Source organism: Hyposmocoma kahamanoa, unplaced genomic scaffold (genome assembly GCF_003589595.1).
Source record: "Hyposmocoma kahamanoa isolate Upper Pololo Valley unplaced genomic scaffold, ASM358959v1 100021, whole genome shotgun sequence".
Lineage (NCBI taxonomy): Eukaryota > Metazoa > Arthropoda > Insecta > Lepidoptera > Cosmopterigidae > Hyposmocoma > Hyposmocoma kahamanoa.
The window spans coordinates 10,398,318-10,423,751 of NW_020653200.1; the positions used below are offsets into that span (position 1 = coordinate 10,398,318).

General features: G+C 36.7%; 1 protein-coding gene across 1 annotated transcript in view; it reads right to left on the reverse strand.

Moving 5' to 3' along the window:
* Positions 1 to 25,434, reverse strand: part of LOC113225570 (PDF receptor-like) — a 41,590-nt gene that overhangs the window by 10,421 nt on the left and 5,735 nt on the right. Inside the window, exons 3-8 of the mRNA XM_026457902.1 lie at positions 22,686 to 22,789; positions 19,786 to 19,951; positions 15,783 to 16,012; positions 9,256 to 9,325; positions 8,180 to 8,265; positions 6,850 to 7,033 (exon numbers count right to left, since the gene is read on the reverse strand). Coding sequence (XP_026313687.1) covers positions 6,850 to 7,033; positions 8,180 to 8,265; positions 9,256 to 9,325; positions 15,783 to 16,012; positions 19,786 to 19,951; positions 22,686 to 22,789 — 840 coding nt within the window. The remainder of the gene's footprint in view (positions 1 to 6,849; positions 7,034 to 8,179; positions 8,266 to 9,255; positions 9,326 to 15,782; positions 16,013 to 19,785; positions 19,952 to 22,685; positions 22,790 to 25,434) is intronic.

The following is a 25,434-nucleotide window of genomic DNA, read 5'->3' on the forward strand; positions in this document are numbered from 1 at the left end:
TGGACAGGATTAGAAAATTATAATACGTGGGGGTTGTAGCGTAAAAAAATGTGACCACTAAAATTTGAACTGCCATTTGTGCGGTTGTGGCGTACGCAAAAGGACCTCCCTCGTCCATAATTAGGCTGTGGCGCTGGTTTTCAATGAGCCCTAAGATACTGCACAATTTACATTCCCGCGAAACGAATAGGATTGGAAGATAATTTTTGTAACGAAATTATACATAGCATAATGAATGAGCCATATTATTATGTCGTTTGTGTAACATACATATAAACTATATATGACGACGTAGCCTACGGGAATTCGAATTGCACGAAAATTCTCCGGAAGATGAGCTACGTGTTTTTTGTTATGCATCTAATTTTTACGTTACACAATTGACATAATTTTTTTATAACCATTGTGCAATGTCAAGTTTGTAGGTATTCGTAGGTTTTCGTGATTATTTATTTATCACTTAGGAAATGAAACTATTTTTTTCGGATTGAAATCGGCTGACTCCATGACCATTGGACCTGTAGAGGGCCCGAAACGTAGGTTTGTTTGAAAAAACAAATATACGCGCTTGCTAGCTCATACTTACATAACCTAAGTTGTTCAATTTGTTTTTTTTTTGCATCAAATTTCGCTACAAGCCATTACATCTGGCTTTTCAGCATCCAATAAAACATTCAATAATGCGGTTTAGCCAGAAATGACCTGACGTTCTGATGGAGGACTTTAAAACATGTGGATTTTACTAGCGTGGTGGCCGGTCGCCGCCGTTCGCCGAGAAGTTTTTTGGTTCTACGATATTAAATATTCTAACGGACACACCTTCCGATCAGTGTTCAGGACTAAGCACTATTTTAACTTTGTTCACCAGCACATCAATTTTATACGATGAATAATGTCCTCGCGTAACCTTCAGCTGTTCACATCAATGTACCTGGATGCCCCTCTTGGACTTAATGTGATGGATTACGTCGTCGGCGGTAGTTTCTATAGTCAAGTTGAAGACATGCAGACTAACGAGACACGGTACAGCTGCTCGTGACCCCCTGGCTGCTTCGTTGGAGCCAGGGTGATCAGTGCTGGTACAGCTGGCGTGACGGGAGGACACGGCTCAGGCGCCGTGACCTGTACAGTGGACACAGCTCGTTCGGGGAACACTTCCTTGTGGGCCGCGGTCTGTGTGGCGGGTGCGGTTCGTCTGGGAGGCTTAGTTCTTTGTTTAGTGGCTCGTATGTACTGGTAATCGACTGATGAATGTTTGGGAGTGGATACTTCTTGTGGTGCTGGGCAAGCGAATTCTCCACCTTCAGCATGCGTAACGCCCGGAGTGGTGTTGTGGATGCACGTTATTCCTTCTGGACCAGAGTCAGTGTGTGATTTGTGAAAATGTGGGAATGGTGTCGTTGTGTTGAAGACATTGGGCTCTTGTAACTTAAGGTCGGTTGATTTATTTTTCAATATATTTAATATCTCTGCATTTAGTTCTTCCTGTCGTATGAGTTGTCTTTTTTTTAATTTTTTTTATTGTGACTCGGCAAAATGACTGCACCGCGCCTGATGGAAAGTGCGAATACAGTCCAGAGATGAGAGTAACGGATGGAAAACACAAATATCTTCACTTCGTCACTATCATTTTGCCGGTCTGGCCAAATGCTTCTTCACACTACGTTTGAAGGACCCGATGTTATAGAAGGGAGGGAATACATGCGCCGGGAGTTGGTTCCACAATTTGATGGTTCGGCATAAAAACGAATTGCCAAACTTTTTAGTGCGGGACGGTATTGAACTGACCGTCCAACTGTGGCATCGCAGTCCGGCACGGGTGGTCCGCTGATGGAAAGGAGAGGAAGGGATAAGGTTGAATAACTCTTCAGAGCACTCACCGTGGTACAGGCGATAGAATACGCTAAGAGACGCTATATCTCTACGAAGCTGTAACGACTCCGCATGCTCAGTTACATGAGGATCGTTGACAACACGGAAGGCGTAGCGCTGCAGTCCATCTAGGGCATCGAGCAAGTACTTGGCAGAGCCGTCCCAAAGGTGCGAACAGTACTCCATGCTGCTTCGTACCTCGTAAGTTTTTCCCGGTTTCTCTCAGGGTCTTCCCGGCTGCTTGACGATTGCTTATAATAGCAACCGTGCACTGTGCTATCATCTGCATAGCAATGAATGTTGCCTAAAGGCAACAAGTCATTGATATGCAGAAGGAACAGCGTGGGCGACAGCACGGAACCCTGTGGCACCCCAGCATTAACTGTCACGAGCCGCGAAGTGCCTCCGTCAACAAGGACACGCAATCTTCGCTCGCGCAGAAAGCCGGAGATCCACTCACAAAGGCGGCCGGGAAGACCATATACGGGCCGGAAGCTTGGAGAGGAGACCACGGTGCCAGACCCGATCAAAGGCCTTAGCAATATCCAGACTTATCGCTAAGGTTTCGCCCTGTTTGTCGATAGCTTCACCCCAGAGATGCATTAGATACGCTAGAACGTCACCCGTTGATCGGTTCGGCCTAAACCCGTACTGTCGATCATTAAGAATAGAGTGACGTTCCAGGTGCCGGATTATCTGGATATTTAGAATCCGCTCCATCACTTTGCCGAGCACTGAAGTGACAGCTATTGGGCGATAGTTTGTCGGATCAGACCGATCTCCTTTCTTGGGGATAGGTTGCACGTTGGCCTCCCTCCAAGCTAGGGGCACGTTACCAGATTGGTATGAGAGGCGGTATAAGCGCGTTAGTACGGGAGACAACTCCGACGCACACCTTTTAAGGACGATAGGAGGTATTCCATCCGGACCATAGGCCTTCCGCACGTCAAGAGTATGCAATTCCTTGCGGACATGACATTGTCTGATAACTATATCAGGCATTGTGACTCCGCAGTGGGGAATTGACAGCGGTTGCGCATCTTGGTCGTGAATGAGCGAGTTAGCCCCAAAAAGGTCGGCCAATAAATTGGCTTTCTCTTCGGGGCCATAGGCCAAAAATCCATTGGGATACCTCAAAGGCGGCAGCGACGAACGACAAAAATTGGACTGCACGGCTTTGGCCAGGCTCCAGTAGGCACGGCTACCGGTGGGATGGGCTACCAGCTTCTGGCCAATCCGTGAAACGCGCTGGGCATCCGCTCTTATGTAAGCCCTCTTGCAAAACTTGGTTGCTTTGTTATAGGCTGCTTTAAGGGACGCAAGGTTGGGATCCTTTGTTACACGACCCTTAATCCAACCACGATATGCAGCCTGTTTCTCACTAACAGCGTCCATGCATTCGCGATTGAACAAAGGGCGTCCTCTGCAATTGGCGATGACACTGGAAGACGGTATGTAGTAATCCATAGCCGTTCCAATCTCATCGATAACAGCATCGGTAGCTGCTGAGGCATCCTTTCCTGCAAAGCAGTGCTGCAACCAAGGGATGGACGCAAAGTAGTCGCGCATACCATCCCAATCCGCCGACGAGTAGTGCCAAATGCGACGAGTGACCTCCTTCAGCTTAGTTGGAGGCATTTGGGAAACCTTACACCCAACCAAACAGTGATCAGAACTTCCCAGGGGGGCGCTGACTGATACTGTATAGTAGGTGGGGTGACTCGCGAGCAGAAGGTCAAGCAAAGAGGGTGCATGATCCGATGTGTCTGGAACCCGGGTGAGCTGGGTTAGTGGGTGAGAGCGAAAGCGTGGGCAGTTCTTCCTGCATGGTCAGTCTTGAGGGAACTCAACCATGATTCATGGTGAGCATTAAAGTCCCCCAACACGACCATCTCCGCAGATGGGAACTGCGCCTGCGCGTCAAGAGTCGCATGGCTCAGTTGGTCAAAGAGCCTAGTTGTCTCCGCATCCCCGCTGTGGGATCTATATAAGCACGCGAAGACTCTAGCTGAACAACTAGATTCTACGAGCACCCACATAGTGGAAAAGGAGGGGTCCTCCAGGCAGCGCAGACGGCGACAGCACACATCCAAACGAATATATACACATACCCCGGCTTTGGCCTGAAAGTTTTCCTCAAGCGAGTAGCCGGGGTAGTTCAAGTAACTCATATCATTCGGACGGCGGATCTGCGTCTCCGTCAGGAAAAGCAGGGCAGGCCGGGCTGTCTGGAGGTGATGGTGGACAGCTTTGAGGTTGGAGTGGAGTCCGCGGATGTTAGCGAACTCAATAATAAACGCGGTGGTCCCCATTAGGCACCGCTGAACGATCTGCATTCTTATGTTGCGCTGTCATGGTGGGTAAGAAGGACGGTAGTGTGAAGAGTTGAAGCTTTCGGCACCGCACCGAAGAAGAAAAACGAGGGGAACTGCAATACATGCCATTGATCTTTTGAAGGATAGCCGGCTGACCCGCCGAACGGAAGGGCCCCCGTACCCCCCCGGGATATGCCGCCGGGACCCCATATTCCGGTCACTAACCGGCACGACGACCTACCCCAAGATTATGCGCGTCATGGTGGGGCAGCCTCTAGGGGTAGTTAGTCCCTATTGAGCCCCTGTACTGTACCGCGGGAGGCCAGCGGACAACCATTTCTACGGGTCTCCCTGGGCGGCAGGTCAACTAGATATCCCTCAACAAGTGACATGGCGAATATCCGCCTCAGTCCTCCCAGATACCGCGCCGAAAACTCCACGTGCACTGGATGTACACCAACTGATCCCTGAACGCGATTCGCAAAAGCGTTTCACTGTGGAGGGTTTTCCGCCGTGTGTACTGTGGTCGCTATCCAGTCGGCACAAAGCCTACCACAACGCTAAGCAGATGGACACTTGTGACGCCCTCGGTCGCCTCTTACGACCCCCACGGGCATGTATGGGGACGCGACAATGTATTCTTAAGCCGTCGCCCCACGGCTAAAAATTCGTTGTTGGTTTTCAATTATATCATATGTCCTGTCTATTTTGTCTTTCATTTCCACAATTATCTTTTTCATATTTACAAGAACGTCCACTAACCTTTCGTCAGAACAATTCTCCATAAGTTTAGCTTTTGTAGAAGCCATTATCTACACTTTTTATGTCACAATTTTATATTATTTATTACCCTTAGTATTTAGTAATTTAAATACGTCAATTAGTTATTGGTCAATATAATATAAATCATTTAAATAATACGGAGCAGTACAATTAGCTACCGGTATCTTCTTTTTTGAAGTTTTAATCGTGAATGTGAGCCATTCACGATTAAAACTTCTTCATAAATAAAATCGATTGTTATAAAAAATCGAATCGGAAACGCATTAGGACATCACTAATTGATTACAATTCGAGCTATCAAAAGTTAAATGGTTGGATGGAGCATACAATCGAAACTGACACTGGCCCATGCCTAGTGTCCGCCATTAAGGAAATGGAATAGAATAGAGTAGACAATAGTAAATCCTGCTCTGGAAATGGTCTTGTAACATTCTAGATAATAATCACTCCTAACACTACCTATAGCCATTAACACTACTCATGTGATCTACTAATAAAGTTGTAGCCATTTTCAATATTTATTTCCTAATATAGACAATGGAATTAAATTACATTAGAATATATATTTTATTTAGATATAGATGTGCTCCTTGGGCAGCATCAAAGTATACGTAAGGTGGTGACTTGCGGAGTCCCCGTTACGAGTCCTCGAGATTTGAGAAGTCAGCCTTATTTTTTACATTATGGCGCAAAGGACCCGTCTTGAAGTGGACAAAAGGCCAGGCGAAATCACTGTACTTATTAAAAAACATGTTTTTTTTAAATCGCTTTTTATATTGAATAGCATTTAAATGACACAAATGTTTACAAAATAAGAATAAATGGAAATGCGCGGCATTTGAACATTTAGTAAGTAAATAAGAGTTAATATCAATATAGTTTCAATCACTGGATGGAAGGAAGAAAACAAACACTAAAATGAAGGTTTCGAAGTATTTTACAAAGAAATTCACCTGAAACGTTCGCATCGCATCGAGCTATTAATCTGTCTGAGTAGGTACTTTGCTTTAAAGGATTGCAAGAATTTCTCAATTGTTTCATAAAACAGTTCTAGAAAGAAACCCATCTCATTGTTTGTTATTATTAATCAGTACCTACTCAATTGTATATAACCGTGTACTGCCGCCTCTCAAGCAGAGATCGCGGGTTCGAATACGCGCGCTTTTGAGTTTTTCGGAATGCATGTGCGAAATTTAATTTTAAGTTTACCATGAGCTTTCGGTAACGAAAAAACATGTGATGTGTCTTCTCCAGCTTTATGAACTATGGCCTAAACCGACGCCTGAAAGAAGACCCGTGCCCAGCAGTGGAAAGTATAAATGGGTTCATTATGATTGTGATGTCTACTTATAATGACCTCACATGTTTACATGCTTTATTTCAAAGTACCAAAGACTTTCGTAGCTTGACAATGACTATGGTAAATGTTTGGCACGACACGTCTCTTTGTAAATAAAAAGGTCAACAAACAGTCTATGTACCGAAATCTAATTCTAAATTTAAAAAATAATAGAAGTAGACGAAAAAAGCTCTTTTCATAAGACACCCTCAACCTACATACACACTATGCTGCATTTATTTCATCTCGGTTTGTGGATGTAGTTAAAACCAGCCAATAGATTGAGAAAACAAAACAAACTGCTATACTAAAAATAATACAAATATATCGATGTTCGCATATGTAGAGTCGTTTTACTAAAAAGTATTCATAATCAGTAGCGTTTTAAACTACATCGATCTTATTTTTAAATAAATTCATAAATAAATAAAAGTAATACGGAAACTAAGTAAAGTCACCCAAGCTTAAATATATTATTGTCCTTTTGGGCTCATGTCAAAGCAAACATTCTTAAAACAGACTAGTCAGTTAACCACTCACCTCACCGTTGAGAAAACAATAGATGAGTGCTATAAAAAATCCCTGAAACGAGCGCAGGAAGTGGGTGCTGTAGCTCCATAAGCCGAATTCCCACACTGTTCCGTCGAGAGGCGCTTCGATCATGTTTAGGATGTTGGTGATCCCCAGTAGAGGGAGTAGTACAAGAGCCGCACGTACTGCTTTCCTGTGTGCGATGGAAAGACGTCATTTATCATGACGTAATATTATTGTACACTTTACGGTAGAAAATATTGAAAGCAAATATCTGAATGTCTGAAATATCTGAAAAAATCACCGCAAAACACAGCCCGGATTGAAACATATTCTCAAAATCATAGTCAAACAACATGATTTTGCATGTTATTTCCATTTAATTATTAATTAACTTCTTACTTAAAATTGCTAAAACGATAAGATTGAATTAATTTCCATGTATTTAGTTTTACTCCAGTCAAATTTTGTGTGGACATAGCTCCGTATTTTACGCAAGATTCCGCCAACGTCAGGGTTGGAAACTCAGTGCAATAATGATGGGACAAATTGTCGGTTATTGACACAATTTAGCGGTATTTATGAGAGGGTTTTTACGTTAGTCCGAATAAGACTTTGCTTAGTATTTAGTTGGAATAAAATATTGTGGATTGTATATAGTCAGAAAAGAAAAAAAAGCAATTGGATGCTGATTACAGTTTAAGAATACTGGATGAAGGTACTTTAAGAGTGAAGTTTAGAAAATTATAATCTCTACGGGTTGTACTAAACTCCGCATATTGACCATCGTGGAGATAACTGGTAGAAAGCGGAGTAAAGTCAAGAACATTATCTAGCTTGATAGTGTGAACTTTAGACCATTTTTAACGTAAGCGATTTAGACTTTAATTTGAATTGTAAAATTGACGGTGTTCTTAACCTAGAACATGAAAAACGTTTCGATCGTTGCTAGCGTAATACATCAAAATAACTATTAACAGTTAAATAATAAAATCAGTTATTAATCGATTTCTAAAAATTTTATAATAAACATGTTTGTTTACATAGTTTATTAAAATTGATTGGAATATACTAATGGTATACCAACTTATGGCTTAAATATGTTTATTATTCTAAAATACTCAACCATTAAAAAAACTCTTGACATCGTCTACTAAATTCAAAATAAGTGTTTACGTTAAGCTATGCTACGAGGTTAGTGATATGTACTGTGCTTAATCTAAATATCGATAACTACAAATTATCGTACTTTTAATAAATTAAATTAACGTACTTAGACTTGAATGGAGTAATTGAATTTCCACTGCCCTTTTCTGTTATACACTGTGTAGTTACTTACCTAACTTTTTCGACTTCGCTGCTTTGACTCTTGCGCAACTTCACGATTAACACTCGCATTATATTCAAAAGGAAAACCATATTAATCTGAAATCAAAATAAACGAGGGCGTTAGTTAATTGACAAATTGGTGGCTATGTCTACTAGCCATGGAGCGAGAGCGTATTTAGAATTTATTCGAGAAACGTTTTTGTGGTTTGATGTTCATTAAACAACATGGAAGAGTAGATAAAACTTTTTATAAAAGCAATTTGTACAACTTTTTAACCCGTTTAATTTTGTAAGTATATAACTATATAGTCTAACGGAAAAGTGTAGTTTCCTATACCTACATTCTACGATACCCGCTAGTAGGGCGGTGAAAAGGGCCTACGGGAGGCGCCCTAGAGGCCAACTATCGTTTGGTCGGCTCAAATACCGATGATGGAGGGACGAAATGGAGAAAGTCCTTCGCGCTCTGCACGTAGAGAACTGGGAGGAGATCGCACAAGACAGATCGTGCTGGCGCCAACTCGTATCGGAAGCCAAGACCCACGTCGCTGAGCCAGCGGAGTGAGTATGAGTGAGTCGAATCAAATCTCTACCGCGCTGTGGCATCGCGAGTATCGCTTATGATATCTACATATCGCGCATAACAAGATAGTTTGTGACAGCTCGCCTGTGCCCCCAAGACTTTGCTACACATATTGCTATTTGGATGTACTTGCTCTTTTATTTATTGTTTCGTTAAGAAGAAAAAAAGGGTTAATTTTTTTTAATGCTCGAACATATTTTAGTATCAAAACGCTCGTATAAATTTGTAAAATTAACTATGTGTTTCAAGATTTTAATTACTTATAACTCTACAGTATTCGCATAAGCTTACTAATTGTATTACATAACTGTTAGCATGTAAGTTTTATAATATAATAAGAAAATTTAATAAAAATATTAGTAATATAAATAAAAATAAAACCTTATAATATTTTCTTTTATATTAATTATTATTGTTTATGTTAATATCGATCGTATTATCCCTTGACGTTGTATTATAAATTGTAATAATGTGACATTAATAACATATTATCATGTACTTACCATTATGACTGCCAGGCGGGGGGCTTGGACAATCCAGTACAAGGGTGAAAAGTTGTAACCATACCAGCAACTGCAATATACATAAAATTATAGGTACAAATGCTAAAAAGCGACAGCAACGGAATATTACATTATCGTCAAGGTCCACCTCGACCGAATAAACGTGCAAAAGCTTTTACCGTAAGTTTTTTGAACATTCGGATTTTTTTCCACTCACAACACTTCTCAGAATTATTTCCCAATTAATTTTATAATTGCTTTATTCGATACTCAAACGTTTAGTCTAAAGAAAATAAAAACAACAATCTCACACGAAATTGCAAGTATGTATTTTGCACGGTTACCTATCAGCAGCCCGAAATGACATTTTCCAGAAATAACGTTTGGTCGAAATTTCATGACCTCTTCTATCTATATTTCCTTTTTTTCCATTAATATATCGTTTTTACTTAAACAGAAAATTAAAAAAACTATTACGAGTGTTGGGATCAAACATTTAAGTAATCAAAATTATTAGCTTTTAAATGCCTGTAAACAATTTATGTTTACACATTTGTACCGCTATGGTTTAAATAGACCTCTACCTAATTAATGCAAGGAAATGATACTAGATGTATCATATATGTATAATTATTGTAATTGTGTATAAGTAACTTTTAAAATTAAATCTATCTACTATAAATTAAACAGAATTAAGAAAAACTGTTATGAAGCCAACTAACTTGCCCATTGGCATGGCATCAGCGTTTGAACTGTGTTAAATTGAAAAAACAAAACTAATTGCCTGTGGTATTAACTACGGTTTTTGCGTTTAATTATAGAGATACTCCTAACATTGCCAGGCGTCCAGATAAAGCCGGACGTAGTAAGTCTTTTCGGTTTAATTAGACGGTGTCTGGTTTGTCCGCGTTTCGTTAGGTTTTGTATATTTCGACTCATATCCGAAGAACAAAGTGCGATGTGATTATACAACGAAAAGAGGTTAAAACATAATCTCGTTATTCAACAGGCCTATATAAAGGTGTTTTCAGATTTTTTATGTATTTATTATTTCGTTTCGGAAATATAAAATCGAACAACAGTCGATCTTGAGTGTGGATATCCGCAGTCAAGAACAACAAACGAAATGTACAATGTCGCGAGAATAAGCAGCATCTTGCACATAGGTATTTGTTCTACGGATGAGTCGAATTTGACAGTTTTATTTTGTTTCATTTGATCGATGGGCAGCCATTGCAATAATAGATGACTGATTTATTTAATAATATTGTCATTTAATCAGAATTTATGAAGATTTTGTAATAAATAATCATAAAAGCCTAGTTTTACATTTCAAAAAACTATTGCATTAAAACGACGATGCAAAATCCTTAAAAAATTTAGGGTGTCCGGATTTTTTACCCAAATGTCCGACTAAACTGGTTAGTCTATCTGACTTTTCAGTTTTAAGAGTTGGCAACGATATCTGTACCTCATTTTGGGTATGTAGTTAGTTAGTAATAGTACGTAGGTTAAAAAAATAAAGTGGCTTGGTGGTCATTTTTGGATTGAATATTTTTTTATATACAATCAATAATCCTGGAAAAACAATAACCGTTTTCTTTCAGCAATCATCTTAACATGCCAAATAGTACTTTTAACTTTAATTATTATTTTTTAGTCTTTGCTTCGTATTGTTGGAGAAAGCATAGTGCTTTAGACAGCGGCTGTAGTGCAGCAGTGGATTTTATCACTTTGTAATCGGAGGTGGAGTTCTATTTCATCTTGAGCGTCGGCTTCAGTCACTCCTGCCGCTCCAAACTCACTTAGTGAAGTGAGGAACACAGTCCAGGTAGGAGGAGCGTAACGTGAAGACGAGGTTTAGCGTGAGGCAATCGAGGAACTGGTCATCAGCCAGACGCGTAAGCGCAGTAGGAGTAAGGCCAGGTGTAGGGTTTCGAAAAGGTGAGACTTCGTGTATTTACTAGGTCTGGTGAAGACCAGATGCATCCAAGGTCAGTACAAGAATCACGAGCATTTGGTAGAGCGAGAGAGAGCATCGAAATTCGAATCGCCAATTTTGAATTTGAAATGAAGAGCCAAAATGAGAGCAGTCAGGAGCGGGAACGCTTCTACTGTTAAGATTGCATATCAAAGGAAGAGTAATTTATAGAATAATCTATGGAAGAATAGATTGTAGAGGACTTAGAGGATGGAAAAAAGTAAAAGAATAGAGTCTAAGGTAAAAGGGCAACAATCTGTCAATCAATGTCAACATATAAAAATATTAAATACGGAATAAAAATGTTGCACTAACACTATATTTAACATATTATACATGTTTCTAACGACTTGTCTATTTTGTTCTAGAATTCAATTTGTGCAAAAATCTCTTCGATTCTACCTCTGAGTCACCGAACAAAATTCTAACACACCCTCCATAACGTTTATGAAACTAGAAAACGGACACTGGCAGAATTGAGACTAAGTAGTCTCACAAGCCATTCATTAAGAAAATAAATAAATAAATAAAAATGTTTATAAAAAAACTGATTGTTGAAATAGTACGTTAAATACGATTGCTCTAAGAGCTCATAGTAGGCTCCCTGCCATTCGAGTTCAGTGATTACTGCGGTAGTGACTGTGGATATATCAAAATGTTGCAAAAATCATTCAAATTCGGAACTGCTAATAATATTAAGTTGCTCTAAATACATTTTTTATAATATTTAATATATTTTTTTAATTTTATAACATTTTTAACCCAACTTTTTTTCTATTTAACACTGCGCACTCCTTGCGCACTGCACTCATGGTAGCGACTGACTGGCCCAAAAACTCGAAACACAATTTTTGTTTTCAAGTTCTGTTTACACGAAGGAGTACAATATCCAAATTCGAGGCGAGTGTCGCTCACGTGGAAGATAATCGCGTATGTTTAGACGAGGAAAGTTTTTTATGTTCTTTCGATAATCGCAACTTCGAGACAAGAAACTCTCTCCATCTAAATGGGCCTTAACAGATTCGACGACTCGAGTTACTTTTAAAAAGATTCACACCTTATTCATGCATGATATTGAAAAACAGCACTAGCTGCTAATATGCAATTTAGTTATTTCTCTTTTATATCTTATTGAAGCCGACGCTTATAAAGAAAAATGAAGTAGTATGTTGCATATAATCATGTGTGTTGTATTCAACCTTTTTGTATGTGTATAACATACATTAAATTTGTAATATAGGAATACTTGAATGACCGTAACCAAAGACACGTGTCTTACATGACTCGTAACCATAGATTTAGTATATACTAAAATATACTGTTAACTTTTTTTACATAGAAACTACTCGATGAACGGTTCCAGTGAATTCCAATTGAATGACCTTAATTAATCCTCAATAAACACTACCCCAAACTGTAAAAATATTCCCCTATATAATGTGTGAGTGGACAAAGGTAGATGTTACAATAACTTGTTCATAAGTTCTTGACTGATTAATTGAATAAAAATATTTTAATATATGTAATAATAATATATCGAGACTGACCCGGGACTATTAGCTGCCAATGCTTTTAGTCCTATAAACCTTTTAAGTAACTACGTAGATTTTAATTCCTGGGGTTAAAAGACTTCGACTCAAATTATTCTTCAGTTTTAGTCCAATGACTCAAGATTTAAGGATTAAAAGACTATTCTAGTCGCGAGGCGTAAAAATTTGTCGAGTTTCTTTAATAGGTCTTAAAAGACTGAGTCACTTTCATCACTAGTTTGTCAGGAGCGTAGCAGGTGGAAATCCATGGTCTCTGGCTACACCGGTGGGAGACAGGCGTGATGATATGTAGTAATAGCAACACATCGGTCTAATAGTAAGTAGATAGGGAAACGTATTTGAAGTACAACTTGAAGAAATGTTGAAACTAGTAACTATTAAACATTGTATGGAAAAAGTAATAATAGGAAATCTAATGTGAACACCTTGAATAATACAAATAATATAAACGTATGGGCACACTGTTCAGAGGTAGGTCCTTTCGGGATTCGCTCTGGGCCTTTTGGAGGGAAAAGTGTCGTTTTTATTTTGACTTTCAATGTGAAATCTAGTTTAAAGTGGAATAGGATAGTGCTATTGTGCCTTAATCGAAGATTAAAACGCGAAATTATACGAATCTCGAACTAAAATACCCGTATCGGCCCGTTCTAAGGAATCCCGAGTCAATCCAAGCACGCCGCCTCAAATTGCCTATTCTCTTTGTGGTGGCCATATTTACAGAAATATAATTAAACGTTTATGTTTTCGGCTGAAGGACTTTGTTTCCATGGCCAGCAATAATTTTAAAAAAAGTAGGTCCTTTCACATTTATTATCCGGTGGCTGAAAGGGACATGCAGTCTCATAAAAATTGCATTGTTGAACATCTCGTTACAAGCGAGAACGACGTTTTATCTCATTGTATACGACCTTGTTGTGCAATGTCACTTGAGATGTTTTATGGAAACAAATTGTATATAACAAACACATGGCGATTCGTTCCTAGAAAATCTGTTACATCTCCTTCTACAATTTGAGATAATCAGCGAAATATAAATATCGTCGGAGTTCTACAAATCTCCGAACCGAAGTTTTGAATCCATTGCTTGTTTTTTTTTAATACCCTAAATGAGTTCTTTATACCTATCAGTCAGAGCTACTGTAAAGTAATCCTGAAGGTAGAACGGTTGTTTCCTTCTCAAGCAATAAAACAAAATGAAAACTTGAAGAGTATAAAAACATGAGGGGTGCGAAATGATTTTAATACAATATTATAATTTTCGTGCATTAGCTCTCTCATCTACATTACAAAACCATTTTAAATTGCAATGGCAAGAAATTCAATAGGTATTCCAATAGACTTATCGTCAAAAACGTTTTCGTTAAATAAGATCAACATTAACAACCGGGAGTATATTATATTGTAGTAGGTAATTTATTAACCGAGTTCAAAAAGGAAGAACTTTTCAATTCGACTGTATTTTTTGTGTGTGTGTATGTAAGTGATTACTCCGACTTTTGTAAACCGATTTCAATGAATGTTTTTTGTTGGAAAAGGGGTACCGCATAGCGGTCCGAAAAATTGTATGTTTTAACGATGGTAAATTTGACGATTAATCTGGTTTATTGTGTTTCACTGATTTCAATAAAATTTGGCACTTAGATGTAATTCCGATGAATATAAAATGTTTTGGTGAGCGGGAGCTGATCTGATGTCACAAATGGCAGACAGAAGAGAGGAACAGCAGCGCTCGTTGTGAAAGAGTTCGTACAGAGAAGTACTGCCACCTTACGTATTTCTGCCGCCAAGCTGTAGTCTCAGGTTAACGAGCGCAGTGGTAGTGCCCTCAGATCTTTGCGATTAATAGCTCTGAGTGGCACTGCAACTGCTATGGACAGGCGTGTCGCTTACCACAAGGCGCACGATGTATTCGTCCCGTCCCTTGGTAACATAAAACTCTAATTGTATTTATTACTAGAGACAGTTGTTTATTACAAAAGCTTTGATAGTTTACTAAATAAATATAGTACGATGCCGCGAAATTTGTGCCTCAATATTGTTTATTTATTCTATGCTTAACACCTTTTACAATTTTGTGTACTCGAATGTAGGATTGTGAAATAACTTTCAGATCGTTATCAATTAAACTTGTTTAACCTCGCGCCGTTAAATAAGTGCTGTACTTTGTGCAAACAGCATTTAAGTTTTAAATAACAAACTTTTTTTGAAGTACCTCATGTTGAAACTGATTGAATAAATAATGAAAAACAGCTATCCACATATCATACTCGAGCCAGAATCTTGACGACAAATGCGTTAATGTGATTTAAAATATGCCACAATTATACGAGAAACGTAAAGGACATCAGAAGGCGCCGATTAACACACTCGCGAGAGCATCGTGCTTTTGCTAATTGATGCGCTGTGGCTGACATGCTTCTCATACATTAATGCAAACAAACGTTTATAAACGATTCGTCTACAGGCTATTGAATGAATGTAACAAATAATGACATTGATGTCAATAAACGTTGACGTCTATAAATGTGTGAGTAGCGCTTACTTATCCTGTCAAGTTTCAATACTGCATGTCGCTAGAGATTCAATATTTTGATATGTTGTAAAGCAATGACGTCTCTAATAAGATATTGTATGACTAAATAGCGTTCTGTAAAGTTCATTCGATGAAATAAAAGAATTTGAACGACTTTGGTACGTTGTTTTACATCATTTACTAACGTTTAGGGTGGCACAGTAGGTGCGTAGCTCGCGCGAATGTGATAACCAAAGATTTTAATTATAATTTCACTGTAAAACAAGTGATATTGAAAAAAAATAACTATACTTAAATGAATAAGAATTTTAGTTGATTTTTTTACCGATTACTTTTATTCATTTTTTCTATTCTTTTAACTTACTATATATAATAAGTACGTAAAAATACGGCACGTGCAAGAGTCAAATACAAAGATGGAGGTTAAATGCGCATTTAGTTTATCCATAAAAAAGTGACTTACCTTTTGATTGTTTCCTCAGAATAATGCAAGGCAGTCATCGTGGCCCATACAGCTGTGACAATGAGAGGCAATCCCCACCCTGTGGCGTAGTAAAATAGATGGGATATCCTCTCTCTTAGTGCATTAGCTGTCACCAGGTTGTGTAAGTACAAACCCTCGATAAACATCCACATGAACATAACCGAAATTGCGTACTCCAACATGACGTATGACGATTCGCAAACGTAGGGCTGCAAATATATTATAAATAATAATTTAACACAAGAACCAATTCAAATATCAGAGTTTTCAAAAGTAATAACTGGTCTGTTTTCGGAACCTACGAAACTCAGACCCGTATACACATACAAATAGAAGATTTGCCTGACCCTCTAAGGTCGGCTTTAAATGACATGAAATCTGATTTTACAGAAGCGTGCACTTTACATGTTACAGCGTATTGAAATTTCAGTCTGATAATAATATAACCTTCGTACAGAATTTCCTTAATGCATAAATTCATGCACATAAGTTTTACATTTAATATATGTCATGGTACTATTTCATATAACGGAAACGTGAGAAGAGTATATTTTATTAAAAGTCTTATCTGAAAGAAGTCTTCCTTAGGAATTGAAAATATTTTTTCCGCATCTAAATAGTGTTATTTGTTTTTTCAAACAAACCAACGTTTCGGACCTGATTGACCAGTCAGAAACGTCTCAATGTAAAAAAACAGTTCGTTTCCTATGAGTAACAATCGCAAAAATTTCGAGTTCTTAACTCGATATAAGCCTAAAATTTTATATTACTCTACCTTCTCATATATTTTATGCTTCTCGTAAAACAAACTTGAGCGGAAACCGTGTTACGTGTGACGGTGAACCTAATTACTTGATGAAATGTGGGATGTAATTACAATATGGTGTCTGGCTAATGGGTGTTAATATAGTTAGGCAACTACAATTATCCTATTTATTTAGGTAAGTGAACAGGGTAACCGCGTAAAAAAACCAGCGTGGTGGCATTGATATTCCACATCTTCAGCTCAGTCTTGTCTTTTAAACAACTATTTCTACTACTTTGTGTCCAAAAGTCTTTCCGATCATTACAAACATTTCAACAACAACACTAAATTTAATTCAGAACAGCCCACGGGAAAATAAGTGGTTCTATTCGGACCAAGAAACACATTTGAGCCTATAGCGGTTGCGTTATTAACCCGTTCATAGACGGTACTTTTATAGTACCGCAAACAAAAATTTTACTACTTTTCTTAATGCCGTAGTGCTTATACTAGTTCAATATTAATATGCTGATTCAATGATAATATGTTGAGTGTGTGCATTATTATTATTACTATTATTATTAATATAAAATTATCATTGAATATAAAATTATCAATGTAAATCATTGAATTTTGTCAGTATGCAGCAGGCGGTAACTGCACAGAAAGCACCTGGGAAACGCACTGTCATGTATTTGTTTTCTTGAGAAGAGAGAAGATAACGTATGTAGATTGAATTTGGCAAAAAAATCATAACCATTTCATGAATAATTTGTTTTCTATTTAAGAAATATTTTAGAAGTAGGTACATACACAAAACATTTTTCATGTACACAGTTAAATATAATTATGAACAATAATTATTAACATTTCCGTTACATGTTCAAAATCTAACGTAATTTAAAGGCTTAAAGTTCCTCTTGTTTTAATATTTGTTTAATTAGTATTAGTAGAACGTGGATCAAAAACCAAATAAACAGTTAGAAATTTCAAATTTCGCAAAAGCAAATTAGATGTCTGTCGCAAAGCGAAACGATAGAAACTTGGCATAGATTTCGCAATTCAGTTGCTGGAACACAAATATACGTCAAGGGTCTTACGTAACCGTTGATTTCAGCTACCAGAAGCATCGAAGTGCCCTGAGGTCCAAGTTTCGTCAAACTTTTGCCTCTTAAAAAGCAATAGGCGACGTGAACTCGGTAAGAATCTTGTTATATTTCAATATCTACTTGTGATTTCTTAGACATGACTAGAACATTCACGACCCTAAAGCGAGGTGAAAACTTTCTTTGGAGGAGTTCCATATTGTAGCAGTGTAACGTAATATGTTGAAGCAGTAACAGTTCAAAGATCTTTTAATCACAGGACAAAATGAAAACTCTCTAAGAAAAGAGATGTAATTAAAAAAAAACACTTTCCCTACAAAATTGCTTCATTGGCTGCATTGCATAGGATAATAAAAAAAATATTTTTCTCTTTTTTTCTTTTTGATGCAAAACAATATAGTTATCAAGTGCTGTATATCGGATTACGGTGAATATAGCTTTTTAGTATGTTGGTAAAAAAGGAGATTAAAAAAATTAGGTCAATGTATTCAAAGTTTCAATAGGAATTTACCTAATTTCGCGAAACTACGCCTTAAGCGCTGAACTACAGAAACTATTTTTCAACAAATAACGTCTCATTCTATCTTGCAATGACATATTATGTATACTCTGAGATTAAATCGAAGTCCCAAAATGTAAACAAAGGTGATGCCATTACAAAAAACTAAAAATGACTTAGTGTTAAATTAAAAAGGTCTAAAAATTAATGCAAGTTGTTTTATATTGTTTTTAAATTGCGTGCATTACAAACAAAATATTATAAAACCTTATATTTAAAACAACGTATTTAGTAAGATAAGTTTAAAAAATTGATTCCAGGTTAAAGATGTTTAATCCTATTGGGGATGCAAAAACCTTTGGCTGCCCTTTTCATTTATTCAGTTATTAATTTTTGTACAAATACTTTTAAATCTAAGCGCAATGAACAATATTTTATTGATGTAACACTATTACTTTTATGTTTTATTAAGAATAATAACAAAAGATACTAAGTTGATTTATTACTAAATAGTTTTAATTACAATTAGGTAATAACAAAAATAAAAAGTCAGTTTTTGATCGATAGGGATGGACATCGGGTCAGGTCATTGGCTTGCAACCCCACCAGGCCGAGCTGCATTGTCGCGATTTTGGTCATTCGGTTTCAGGTGCTTGTTGTTGTCGAATGTGCTTCTTGCTTAATATGCATCGTGTCTTGCATGAGTTATACTTCCTTATAATAGTTTTTAAACAATACCAAAAAAACAACTGATAGGCTTTAAGTTTACCTATACATGAAATACATTATTCAACCCTATTTTCGCCTTAAATAATATAGGCAATGACATGTTAGCTAGCTACTGACATCAAACACAAAACTAAACAGAGTTTTTATGTTCATAATCTAAAAAAAATTGAGTTATGTTTTTGGCGCCGTGTATGGAATAGCTTTTCCAAGGGCCCAGGCCCTTCTCTTTTCTTCATATCATAATTTCTCAATCAATAATATTTGAAGACACTAAAACCCTAAAAAGTGCTGTAAGTAATTTAACCCAAAAGATTTTTTTTTCATCATAATTATTATTCGTAATATGAAGAGTGGAACCAGTTAAATAACGAGCCGAAAAAAAGGTTAATGATGTGAAATGTCACTTTGACAGTGACAGTTGTTTTTTATATTTTGGAACTTCGATTTCATCTCAGAGTGTACCGAATCCTTTTCAATTACATTCAATTCTGCAGATTTAGTAAGAACATACACGGACACTACAGATATTTTAGCTAAACAAAATTCTGTGTCGATACAAGGGAATGATTAACTTATTCATTTATAATAATGAATGAATGTACAACAGGCAAAGCTGTACTATCACACTGTTAGAAACAATATTTGCGGGTGAATATGTACACGTACAACATAACATAAGTACGCATTATACGGTACAACATAAGTACGTATTATACACAGGCTTACATGTTCTCATTAAAGACTTAGATGTACTAGAGGTCGTCACGTAATATGCACGGTTCTTGGTGTACTAATAATGTTCGGATCACAAGTACTTAACTAATTTCCTCGATAATTATAATGCTTTATTAAATATACAAAATTATTGACAGCGTGTGAACAGTGCTATAGCTATTTACTCACCATGTTATCAATACCGCGAAGTGTAGCGTTTTCGTAATTTGATTCATCTCCTTCTACGCTTCTGACGAGCTCTTGATCTATGTATACTGTCAATCGAATTAGAACCTGGACTACCATAGCCATGAATAAGCTTTTATGAATCCGTGTGCGGTTGTTGCGAAGAGACCTACAAACAATAATGTGAAATTAAACATTGACTGCATACATCAGGATCAACATGGAGGAACATCAAATAAATCTATAAACGCAAAAGTTGTGTAACCCACATTTAAAGTGGGTTACACAACTTACATCACTTTAGTATCATTTACAGTAACTTTGAATATTTTTTTTTCAACAATTTTACTTTAAATTACAATATATTTTAATATTTGAGGATGCTATTTTCATGTATAAAAAAGGAATAAAAAACATGCCAGTATTATTTATTGGTTAGTATTGCAATAATGTCACGATAAATTTACTGAAACGCATTATGGTCGTAATAGTACAACATGACTTATTTCAGAATATATATGTGCTTAAAACGATAACTAATATTGTAACTCATATTATAAGTTACTTAGATGGTAATCGGTACTAAATCATTGGATGAATACTGGTATATTCGTACATGTCGTACATAATATTCAGTTGTAAGTATGTTTTCCGTATATGAAACTATTCATTGCTTGTTGTTCCATCTTTACAATTTCTTCTATTTTTCGTTAAGAATTAATGGTAAATTTTTTAATTGAAGTTGGTTTGAAAGACTTCTCTGTATTTTAATATCCTATTTATAGTTGAATTTTTTGCAGATATTCTATACTATCAATTTTGTCGCAACAAACATGTAATTTTGTGATTTATACTACTCGTTTTTTGATACTTTACCAACGTAATTTGAAGCCCAGTGCTGTTTCATTTTGTTTAAGAAAACTTTAACCAAATTTCCTTGCCTGCCTTCCGTCAAAGTGATGACGCCACATTTTTAAGCCTATTTAGTTCTTGATATTTCTTTGAATTATTTTTCCTGGGCAATAATTGTCTTGTATAATTATGTCCCAATACATTTTGCAATTATATTCACGTCATTATTATACAAGAACATAGTTTCTTTTGTTTAATTGTGGACTTTATTATTCAGTGTCAGTGACATTGTAACCTTACAATAACAGGGTAACGTTGATCTGATGCTGCAAACATGACAGTCTGTAGACTACCCAAATCCTCACATATATCAGACCTATTGCTTTTGGACTCTATTTTTTTAAAGCCCCATACTAGGGAAACTCCGTATAGCGGGTGCCATGGACATACATATACACAACCACCAATTACACCCAAACTCGAATTTTCATTATACCGAAAACCGAAGTAAAACGAAACCATTGTTCCTTCAGGATACAAGTACGTTGGATGTTTATCGCAAAGACATGATTAGATTCGGTTAGGTTAGGTTAAGTTAGGTTTAAAAGAAAATATATTTATCCTTTCAAAATTACTTTCCAGGTTATGAAAATTCGAGCAAACGTTATTTCTGGAAAATATCATTTCGGACTACTGATAGGTAACCCACGGGAGAAATAAATGTATCGATGAATGATGATGAAATGAATCGAACCCGGAACTCTGCGTGGCAGAGCAGCATGGTAACCGTTCGGCCACAGAAGCAGTACGATAGACACGCCGAGTTTGTAGTCGTTGGATTGGAGTAAGTCGTGGAGTAAGTCGATAGATGATTGACTTTTTACAATTCGTTGATGTGCCTCCTCAATTCTGTTCTACCACATATTGATTTATTTGATAGCACGATTGGATGTCTGATGAGTGAATGTAGGAAAATATTTGAACAAATGGTGCCTATAAGTTCAGTTCTGTGAAATGTATTATGGTTATTTTATTTTATTAATTTTTTTTCGATGTTTTTTTGTTTGTAGCGATTTGGACTTTTGTCTGTCAATTTACAAATGTTAAACATATAAATAAATGTATATATGTGTATAGGTGTTTGTTTTCAATTTTAATTTAAGTGTTACAAAAGAATCTGTTTACAAGATGTACTAGGGTGTTTCTTAGCTTATATCCTCTAATACACCAAACTTACATAACGTTATCCATAGCCTCTGACTTGCTCGATACCGAGCGTCGTCGGTGCAAAGTTTAATACATAGTGGTGCTCTCAACATTTGTCTTTTTAATGGGTGATGTGTGACAATAATCAATGGGTTGGCACCGATTTATACCTTTACAGACTTACAGCGAGGCACAGAATGTTCTACAAATTACCTGAGTCTTTAATTAAAATACTGTACTTTACTTTGTCAAAGCAAAATAAAGTTAACGAAGAGCGAAAGCCACGACAAAGGTGGATAACATTCAGAATTATTTTGTAATTTCTTAACTATTTTTACAAAAAAATAGGTATGAAATGAAACTATTTTTCCGGATTTAAATCGCGTATATTTGTTTTTTCAAACAAGCCAACGTTTCGGGCCCTTTACAGGTCCCAAGGTCACGGTTGAAAAACATATATATATATATATACATATAGCGATTTAAAGTCGGAGAAATAATTTCATGTCCTATGTATAACAATCGCGAAAATCTAAGAACTCGGTAAATAGTTACGTATGTCACTCGATTGTGAATTACAATAATTTTCGCGTGTCTATGATAAAGACTATTTATGAAATAATAATCTTTAATTGAATTGATAATATCGGTACAGTTATATTTTGACAGTATATCCTTAACAGCATTTGAAACAATTACACCGAAATGCTGTTAAGAATATTCTGGCGCATATATACATTATGTGATAATAAAATAAACAAAAAAAAATTAAGTTCTTGCTGTCAATGTGAATATTACTTAAATCCTAACACAAAACAAGACACAAATAAATATTAACCGCTCACCTGTAGTGTGAAAATATAATGAGAGAAATTGTTAAAGCCACTAACGAAATGCTGAAACCGACGATCTCCATATGTCGGGTTCGTTGTGCGATCTCAAATTTGAGCTAAAGGACAAAAAAACATTAATTATATTATCGTTGTTGTAAAATTAGGCACTGACAACCAGGCAAATCGTTCAATCATTAATTCTTGCTTCAATAACAATTTTAACAAATTTTCAACCCATTATAAGATTATTCAAGACAAGTTATGCATCAGTATAGAACTTGCTGTCTCTTCATTTTTAGTGACGAAGTAATTTAGCAAATATTGTTTATTGTTAATTTTTTGTCTGTACCTGATGTGATAAATTGTCAGGAATATCGCAATTATGCGTAACTAGCATTTATTATGAGTCACCATTTCAGTAATTTAGTCGCCAAATCTAATCCGCGTAAATTTCGTGGCAACCAAATTAGCGTGATTTACGGGAATCTATTGTTATCAGTCCGTAGACAACATAAATTAATACTTACTGAGCAAAAATGAAAGTTGTAGGCATTTAAATAACAAAGCAATAACGTTAAATCCCTCTCTTGTGAAGTTTGGTTTGATGCAGACACGCGCATTTTACCAATACTACATACGCTTATTTGCATTATCCCCGACGTAATGTATTTTTATGAATTTTCTGTTGGCGTGTATTATTATTATATTAATACTTTTTAAATTGGTTAACAGAGTATGATCTACTTATATACTGTTTTATACTACCACGACGACGCATTTGCTGTTTTGTCAACTCATTTTTTTATCTGACCGTGTAGTCAGTATATATTATTAGTTATTATTTATATAATTATTATTAATATTATTAGGTAACTTACCTTCTACCAGTGGGCACTGTTCGCTTACTATTGTTATTTCAATTTGTATTATGTTGTATAAGCTGTTGGAGGATACACCTCCAAGATAAATAAATTATATAAAAAAAAATTAATTCCTAGCGCGCGAGCATAATTTGCCAATGCTGCCAATGGCATGTGCCAATTAATGCATTTCAATAGTACTTACTAAATTTCATACAAACTATCTCGCGGCGCAATATAATATAGTATTTTGCGGTCAAAATTTATTTTTCGTCTTTTTTCAATATGGCTGTCATATAAACTTTTTTAACAGCAGTAAAGATTTGCTCTAATTCGATTGAACATGGACATGTCGGTGTCTCTATTTTGTAATTCGACTGAAAATGGCATAGCTTCAATCATAATTTGGGGTAAAAATTTTGTTTTGTTTTTCGACATGGCCGTAATTTTTTATGTAAATGGCTTTTGAAAAAACTTGCTTTGTTTGGACTGAAAATTGGCACGAAAAGATTTCTAAATTGTTTGATAAAAATTAGTGGTCAAAATATATTTTTGCAATTTTTAAATATGGCCGAAATTAAAGAGCTATTTCTTTGTTTTTTTTTAAACAAAGTCATAAGTGCCGAGGCCGTACGCCGAGGTCCACGGAGGGCGAAGCCAGAAGCATACGGGCGCTGTCGTAAGGAGGTAATTATATGCAGGCGTAATAGATTACGAGTACAAGATCTCTCAATTGTAAAAATGTAAGGCGTACTTCCCGATAGAGTGGAAATGAGATACTTATTATAGCGTTGTTGTATCTCAACCGTCTCTCTGTTATATTCCATTTTCTTGAAAGCTACGCCAAAGAGAAATATTTAGGGGGAAAAATGCCAAACTACTGCCGAATTTCCTGTATTATGAATACCAAAAGAACGATAACCCAGAATACTCAGACCGAAACCAACTTAGAAATGTTCGTTTCTTAAATTGGCCCAAATCGGGAATCGACCTCCTCATCGAGCGCTTGTAGTACCTAGTAACTGCTGTGCCACTGAAGAGCATGAGCACACCCGTAAACTCAATCGAACCACGCGCCGCAGGCCGAGCCCGACCCCACCTAAGGTCAGGGCTCAGGGGTCAGGGCTCGTAATCTGTATGTGTGAATGCATGACAGGGAAAACGAGATTTTTTTTATGTAATACTAAGTGACGGGACGAACAAGTCATACGCCTAGTAGTAAGCGAGACGCCTATCCGTGACAGTGGCGGTGCCACTCAGAGCTTTTAATCGCAAAGATATTAGGGGCACTGCGACTGTGCCCGTCGCCCTGAGACGTAAGTTAATAAGTCCCATATGCCTGTAATTTCACCAGCACCCTTGCTCTTCGAAACCGGAACGCCGTAATGCTTACATTACTGCTGGCGGCGGAGACAGGTTAGCTTAGAGCTCGCTAGGTACTAAAATGGAGTGGTATCGTAATAATCAGATAATACGGATTTCGATTCATGGGCAATAATTTTTTTTAGAACGAAATTTACTAATCTAGACTTCTAAATAAGGCCTTGAATTAAAATGCTGGTAGTGAAAAAGACGCTGTGCGGGCCTACTGTCACCAGAATCGTTCACTAAAGACCACTCATGGCAGAAACATATTATTATATCCCTTTGATTATAAATTTTAAATGCGTAACAAGTTTTTATAATCACAAAATCCTACAGTACCTATAATCCATTACTCCTTACCGTACTTCCGTACTTCCTTACTTAAAAATGCCGTTTCATATACAGAGAACTAAAAAAAAAGAAAAATATAAGTAATTAATCCAAGTAGTATTGATCAATATTGTCGACTATTTTATTTATTAAATGGAAGTTCATTGATGCCTCTGGTATAAAAATCTTGGCTGTTTAAAGGCATT